At 36.1% G+C, this 8,665-nt stretch overlaps 1 protein-coding gene across 10 annotated transcripts in view; it reads right to left on the bottom strand.

Annotated features, from left to right (window-relative positions):
• Positions 1–2,751: 2,751 nt before the first annotated feature.
• Positions 2,752–8,665, bottom strand: part of tns1b (tensin 1b) — a 272,519-nt gene continuing 266,605 nt past the window's right edge. For all 10 annotated transcript variants that reach the window (XM_051904735.1, XM_051904732.1, XM_051904734.1 and 7 more), the window contains one exon: positions 2,752–6,713. In XM_051904735.1, the coding sequence (XP_051760695.1) occupies positions 6,572–6,713 (142 nt within the window). In that variant the 3' untranslated portion in view covers positions 2,752–6,571. The remainder of the gene's footprint in view (positions 6,714–8,665) is intronic.

The raw sequence follows: 8,665 nt of genomic DNA, 5'->3' as shown, positions 1-8,665 counted from the left end.
TCGGAGCGGGTCGAGTGGGACCAGTTACATTTGGTGCCGTTATCCGGATGGGAGTAAGGTTTAGGGGGGTGAGTGTAACGGAGGCAAGTTAGTAAGAGCTGTGCGTGTAAACCTCACTTTCCTGGCCTCAAGAGGTGCGCTAGAGGCTGGGGTCTTTAGCATCCTTGTTAGCGTATCCGCCTCCCAAGCTGGAGACACCGGTTCAAGTCCTGCTTGAAGTGGGTCATTACATTAATATGAAAAACATTTTAATTATCTAAAGAACCTTTTTCCATGATAAAGACTCTTTTGTGCAATTGAAATGTTCCATGGATGTTAAAGTTTTTGCCAATAAAGAACATTTATTTTTAATAGTAATTGAAAGCATTTTACTTCATCCCCTCAATCCCTCTTATGCCGTATATTGTTTATTAATCGATATTTGTGCAACAAGGTTTATAGATCAGGCCTGTCTGGGTGGCACAAATGTATTTTGTGTTACATGTATGAATTAAATTATGAAAAACTAAGGATTGGAGGACAAAATCAACTTTGGCAAAAAGCAGTGGGAATATGTTCCACCCACATGTAGACATCTTGTTCTTGCCTTTATAATGAATGTAAGAACTAGTTAAACTGATTCCCTGAGACTGGTATATAGACAGGACAAGATGATACTAACCAAGAACAGACACACAGTCTTAGGTCACCTCGAAGGGCTTTGTCTAACCGATCAGTGGAAACTCTGAGTAATGCTATAAGAGCTATTGTTTTGCTCCATAATCCTTTGGGGCTTCGAATGACACTCCCAACACAATGGGCCAAAGTTTTTTGTAACCTTTTAGCAATGTGAATAAGTAGGAGTGACCCAACTTGGAACCGAGTTAATGAGAAAAGGGCTTTCTGCTTACTGATCCGCTACATAACTCCATAACTCCCAAATGACATCACCATCGTCTCCTCTCTTGCCGGAGAGATGTAATTAGTGAGAGCGAGAGAAATGCACCTCAGAAATGCAAATCAACACATGCGTGTCTCCTCTATTGGCTCTGCAGTCTGCCACAAAAACCATCTGTTCTCTGGGATGATCTAAGTGTGCATCATGCTGCTGATGTTCAGAGCGTTTACAGTCCAAAAGTCAACATTTTTCTAATAAATTAGGATTGATTAAATGTGTTTTTAATAAAGATGTTTTTATTACAAATTATATTATCAGCATGATTCAGTACCTTTGAAAAGTTTGGAAATGTTTGAATGAAGTCTCTTCTGCTCACCAAGGCTGCATTTATTTAATCAAAAATACAGTAAAAACAGTAATATTGTGAAATATTACAAATTAAAAGAAGTTTTCTATTTTAATATATTTAAAATTAAAATTTATTCCTGTGATCAAAGCTGAATTTTCAGCATCATTACTCCAGTCTTCAGTGTCACATGATCCTTCAGAAATCATTCTAATATGCTGATTTGCTGCTCAAGAAACATTTATGGTAACACTTTATTTTAGGGTCTTTTAACTAGTTGCTTATTAGAATGCATATTACTAGAATATTGGCTATTTATTAGTACTTATTAAGCACATATTAATGCCTTATTCTGCATGACCTTATTCTACATTCTTAATCCTACCCAATACCTAAACTTAACAACTACCTTACTAACTATTAATAAGCAGTAAATTAGGAGTTTATTGAGGGAAAAATCGTAGTTAATAGTTTAGATGTGTTCCCTATACTAAAGTGTTGCCACATTTATTATTATTATCAATGTTGAAAACAGTTGTGCTGCTTCACATTTTTGTGGAAATGGTGATACTTTTTTCAGGATTCTTTGATAAATAGAAAGTTCAATGAATAGCATTTATTAAATTTATTTATTAAAGCATTTATTAAACAGAAATCTTTTGTAACATTATAAATGTCTTCACTGTCACTTTTGATCAATTTAATGCATCCTTGATGAATAAAAGTATTCATTTCTCTCTCTTTTTTAATCTTACCACAAATGCTTGAATGGTATCATTGTTTCCACAAAGATATGAAGCAGCACAACTGTTTTCAGCACTGATAATAATAATAAATGTTTTTTTGAGCATCAAATCATCATATTAGAATGATTTCTGAAGGATCATGTGACACTGAAGACTGGAGTAATGATACTGAAAATTCAGCTTTGCATCACAGGAATAAATTATATTTTAAAATATACTAAAATAGAAAACAAATATTTTAAATTGTAATAATATTTCACAATATTACTGTTTTTACTGTATTTTTGATTAAATAAATGAAGCCTTGGTGAGCATAAGAGACTTCTTGCTTGCTTCCTTTTTTTAATTCAGCAAAATAGTACATTTTTATTATAGTTTAAATGTAAAAAATCCCAGATTTTGTACATCTGGACAGATTAGCATCCAAATTCCCATGTTTCTTCATCTATAGTCAGAGTAATGACATCAGGATCGGTTGAATTAATTTTGTTACTGTATTTTATGCATTCCTCACCCTAATCCATAAATGAAGGTTTATTTGGCTATGAAGGAGCTACCTCCAAGGTTTCTTTATGCAAGTTTATTTTTCTTTCTCATTTTCCTCAGTATGTGACAGGACACTATGGAAAAAGAGGCTTGGCCTCCTACGTGATTGGTGCTGTGACAGTTACATCAGTAAAAGCAAATACCTTTCATTCAGAGCCGTTAATGCAGTGTAACGCTGCACCTCATGCACATGATTAACTAGCATTGAAGCATCCAAAAAATGCACAAACCAGGACTCTTTTTCTAGCAACAGTGTACTTTAATGTAACTGATTTGGATCGCTCTTTAATGTATATTTTTTGCCAAAACCATACAATGAGGCTGTAAAACATGAAGCAAATGAAACAACGTGGTTCTGTACAGCAATAGTAGCTCATTCACACATTCTAAGTCTGTTAACAAGTGGACATAAAAATATATATATATAATAATACAACACTGCTGACTAATACATGGAGGAGTAGGGAGCTGATTTTGTTGGAGGATCTCTTTGTCTGACTGCGTAGCTATTTTCAGGTAAATGCAAAAACAATTTCTGTGTGGTTTGGAAAATATTGTTTGGAAAACAAATGTTGTTTATCTAAGCCTATGCACCAAATGAAATGTCCAGAAAGGCAAGCAAAGCAAGTAAATACATATATATAGATTCTAGTGTGCATAATCACTCTTACACCATGTCTACACCAGACACGTCCAGTACGACAAACGTAGATGGCTCCCATTTTAATCAACTCAACCATCTACACTTTCTACATACCAGTAACTTAAAGGTACAGTAAGCAATTTCTGAGAAACGTTGTTGATATTTGAAATCACCAAAACAAACACGCCCCTACCCAAAAGGATCACACTCCTATCTTGATAGCCACGCCCCCAAATTCACAAAATGTTTTGCTATGCAACACTGGCACCTCCCCCCCAATGAGTGGACACACCCCTTACTGCTGATTGGCTACAAGTGTGTTTTGGTGCTCGGTCCGATCCACGTTTCTCAGAATTCACTCGATGCACCTTTAATTATGTTGATTATAATCAGATTTTTTTTACTTGCAAATATCATAAATGTGAATTGATTGCTATGACTTTAATTCATTATGTATTTAAATATCTTCATTACATCAAAGTGAGCTTGTGGTGTATATGGCCTACCTGTTTAAACCATCTAACCATCGGTACACATTTGTTTCAATGTCTTATTCATGAAACATGACAATTTAACTGTGCATTCTGTAAATTCATTCTTATGTAAACTGAATTAAATGCATCTGTTGACATAAGAGTGGACTTACGAGTCATGCACACAGAAATTCTGCATAACTTTCATAAACGAGGCCAATTGTGAGTAAAAGAACGTTGGTATTATAAAACAACCCATGCAAAGTGGATTTTAAAAAAGATTTTATTTTCCACAGATTGTATTTTGATTGAAGCGTAGCCTGGAGCTTCCAGTTGTAGACAACCTCAAACCGCTGGACGCTTCCAGTGTAAACACGGTGTTGCTGTTATTGAAGCAGTCATTTTTATCTGATGTTTTGCTATTTTTCAGCTCCTGATCATTAAGTGCTTTGCATTCTTTTGGAGTAGTATTGAAGGCTAAACAAAAGGGAATCATGGCAACCAAACACAGTTGAACACGTCATATAGCATGTGCATTGAGTCAAAACAGACCCCCATGCCAAAAACAACAAGCCATCGTTCGCATACGACCAGACAGTGATCAAATCTCAAACTCAGGCATATAAACGTGAAATAAAATCTTTGGCAAAAATTAAGTATTTACATAGGGGGGGGGGAAACAATAATTGTTTTGCAGACACTCTATTTTGGGGACAGCACGGATTGAACATCCTGCTTAAACTAAAGAGTCAATGGGTACTTTCACCTTAAATCACAGTTAAAACACTGCAGTATTACTTTAAATCTAAATTTAGTAAGGATTCAGAACAGGTCTGTGAATCTAAGGTAATTGTAGAGGATGCATAGATGACGATATGGCTGGCAATACCTGACAGCGCCTCACGATGGCAGTATGAAACAAAATACTGAATTCTGCCTGAGAGAATCACTGCTAGCGGCTAAACGAGTGGGTTTCACCGAGGGCTGAATACTGGGAGGGAAACGACGCCAAAATAATAATAATAATAACAATAATACAAAAATAAAGACACTTCCTTACTTTTCTTTACACAAAGCCTCTTGCAGTAAACATATCAGCCAACTCACTTTATCCGAAGGAACTTTAGGATGTATGCAAAAGCGACAGTGAGTTCTATTTAAAATGTCGATCTAACGCTAAAGAAAATTGATGTGAGAAAATATCCAATAATGTCAAGCTTTCCAAATACATACAATTTACACCATATATAATAGAATGCTTCTGAAAACCTCATGATTTTGAAATATTAGCCAAAATAAAGAGTATTTCTTTAGGAGGCTAATCTTTATGTAGACTATACAATATATCTATGGGTAAATGAGTTAACATAGCGCAAAAAAGTAGCAAAAACATAATAATACAATAAATATTCAGTAAAATCACTTTTTGAAGTATATATACTTAGCTTACTTTGGGGTAGAATGATAGTGTGAGAGTGTGTTTTAAGCGAGGCATAGAGATACAGTGACAGATTCACACCTTACTGCCAGATACACGGTGATACACACTCAGACCTGAAGAGAAGAGAGCTCAGCAGCGGCTAACGGACGCTAGCAAGTGAAGACCTGAGACCAGGAACTAAAAGGCGACGCTGGACACTTGCATAAACGATCTTGAGGAGATTTGTGTTATATGTTGCTTCATTTAGCTCAGTTTACTAACTACCTTGTTGGAAAGTGCAACAGAATGGCACCTAAAGTCGGACGTCCATCTATTACTGTGAATTCACAGAGATATTTCTCGATAATTTCGTAAAATGAACACGGTTATTATACTGTGAAGCTTCTTTGAAACTTTTTCTGTATTCTATAAAGTGCTATATAAACAAATGTGACTTGACGGTATGTATGACCTCATGCGAATATGGCGGCACCAAAATAGATGTGCACTGATAAACGTTCAGTTTTAAGCAAATAAAATGTTTTTTGACAATTATATACCTGCAGAACAAAAGCTAGCATTGCACAAAGAATGTGATTTGGTTGCTTTACTGTTTGTTGGCAGTTAAACACCTGCAAAATTGAGTTTCAGGCAACAGAAATTTTCAGTAGACATCTCCCATATCCGGCTTCAGTAATGAACCTGGAAATCTGACATCAGGTGCCATTGTACTGCACTTTTCCAAGTAGAGAAACAGGTGTTAACTGCTGGATATTTATGGACCAGAGGTGAACGGAGACGCTGAATTACTGAAATGACTCCAGCATCCCATGTTCTCTCTGAGGAGCGTTTTTGAGGGTGAAGATGTCTCATTCGTCCTCACTTTTAGCTTCTGCTAGGTCTGTTATATGCGAGGGACCTTCAAAAAAACCCCACAAGGTTTTGAGTTTATCCGGAGTGGACTGGAAACTGCTTTTAGTAGGCATATGAAATAGTCTTGCACTTGTAGCGTGAGAAACCGGAGCCGCTTTGAGAAGGAAAAGAGGTGATGCTTCAGTTCATATGTACAGTTTTGACGAAGCAGCTGTGGTTTACCAAGATATACAAGGACGCTTGAGTAATGATTGGTTTGTCCTGACTGCTCTCTTATCTTTGGTACATCAGCCCCAGATTTCAGCCTCCTCATCAACTTTTTTTTTTTTTTTTTTAACTTTTTCTTGTCCTTTTTTCTAAAAAACAAGCAACAAAATCACTGACATCATTTCCACGTCCCCTCCAAGTGAGATGAAGATCACCTCCCCTCTGTACTTCACTCCTCTACGCCCACACTGCACTTCCTCTGTCCCTCTTCCTCAATACCGTCCGAATAACCTTTCCTCACACATTCACAACCACACGTACACACAGCCTCTCACCCAAACACACAGAACGAAAAACAGAAACGAAAAAAAAAAAAAAAAAAAAAAAAAAAAAACAGAGCAAAATGAAAGTCCTCCAGAAAGCAGCGCTGTGTGACGAGTTCACCGCTTCTGAGAGTTGATCATCACTTTAGAGACGAAGTTGACGATGGCCGTGGCCGGTTGATCAGGATCCATCTCTGCGAAAAGGTGACTGACGTTGTCTGTTGTGCTGCCTTGCTTTCTGGCCACAAAGCCAAAGAACCTGTGAAGAAGAAAAAACTCTTAATATGCAGTATTTTAATATGCAGTATTTGAGTTTATGTCAAAAAACATGTTCAGGTCACAATCCACCCCACAATTTAACAAAATTAGAAAATTATTAGGCTGTCAATCTGAATCTGAAATTAACAGATTTCTGTGATTAATCACACCTAACATTAAAACTTTTAAGCATAAATATATTTACACACCGAATCCCCAAATTAATGTAGAATATAAAGGAAGCATATTTATAATAATATTTGTTTAATGACATCTTTTTTTAACTTGAGACGTACAGATTATTCTGATTAGGAGAATGGATGCTGAATTAATTGTGTTTTTTTTTTTTTGCATATATATATATATATATACATACACATATACAGTGCACAGCATAAATGAGTACACCCCCTCTGAAACTTCTGAAAGTCAGCAATTACTCAATTACTTAGAAGACATGTTAGGGTTCTTTAGAGATATAATGTTCCAGCAAGTCTGCTTAATCAATTACCAAAGAAGCATGTCAAAATTATTCAGGAAAATAAGATTTTCTTATCAAGGTGGTAAAATGTTGTGTAGCAAAAATGAGTACACCCTCCTAAAAGTTACTAAATAAAATGAAAATATTCTGGTGTAAGTTTAAGGCAATGTTTGATCAACAGGTAAGTATGTTGAACCAAAACATTTAAAGAGAAGTAATTTCTTGACAATTAAAAGTGTTATATAGCCCACTGAATCATTCTCAGACTTAATGCTGACAACAATGGAAGCACTTGGGAGAGAACTGCCAGGAGACTTATTTCTTAGCACAAAAGAGGACAGTGGTACAAGAGGATTACCAAATCATTGTTTTAAGTGTGAAAATATAGCAAAAGTAACACAGAAATTCAAAAACAATGGACTTGTGACAAGGCCCCTGAAATAATCAGGCCTTCATTTTAAGCTTTCATTTAGTGATGAGAGATTTTTTTTTGCTAGACAAAGAGCAGGAGAAATACCAAGCGAGTGTCTCAGAGACAGCAAAAGCTATGAAAAGAGTGACCGTTTATCTTACAGAGTAAGAAGCAGCCTGCAAAAATGACATGCATGGTTGTTGTTCTCACTGGAACTACCTACTGTAGCCGAAGCACAATAAAGTCAGTTAGCCATTTCCAAAGCCCATATTTACAAAATATAGATTCTGAGAATCAATACTCTGGTCTCATGAGACCAAATCAATCATTTTGGATCTAACAGCATCCAAAATGTTATGGAGTTACTAGAGGAGGAGTACAGTGAGAAGTGCCTGGTTCCCACAGTAAAGTTCAGTGGTAGTAAAGCTCTTATATAGGGATGTATGAGTGCTGAAGGTGTGAGGGAGTTGTGCTTTATCAATGCTGTCATGAATTCACACACCACTGTGTAATTTAATACACAAACTTGAAACAGAAGATTTTGCAGGCATTTTTTCTATATGACAATGAGGATATGCATTCTCCCAAGGTGAAAAACCTTCTGTGGACATGTATTGCACTCAATCTTAACACTCTTGAGCACCTGTGGGGGATTCTGTAGAGATGAGTTGAGCAACACTCCCCATTAAAGATCAGGGCATTTAAGGAGCTCGTCATCCAGGAGTTAAACAGGACAGATGTGACAATTTGTCATGAACTTGTACACTCCGTGCCAAGAAGGGTCAGAGCAGTATATTCAAAATTATGGAGGGCATACTACTAGAATATTATACATTTGTTGAATTAAATGTAGGGTGTACTCATTTCTGCAATCCTTAATTTAAACAAAACTGACTAATTTACTTATTTTATGGCTATTAATGACGTATATTTCTCAGTTTTTATTATGTGTATGTTTAATACATTTTAGTTTTGACATCTTTCAATGAATTGTATTAGTGATCATAAAGAAAATACATCTTTTGTATTTGTTCAGAGGGGGTGTACTCATTTATGCTGT

The sequence above is a fragment of the Ctenopharyngodon idella genome, chromosome 9 (assembly GCF_019924925.1).
Source record: "Ctenopharyngodon idella isolate HZGC_01 chromosome 9, HZGC01, whole genome shotgun sequence".
Classification (NCBI taxonomy): domain Eukaryota; kingdom Metazoa; phylum Chordata; class Actinopteri; order Cypriniformes; family Xenocyprididae; genus Ctenopharyngodon; species Ctenopharyngodon idella.
This window is presented reverse-complemented; position numbering and strand designations above follow the sequence as displayed.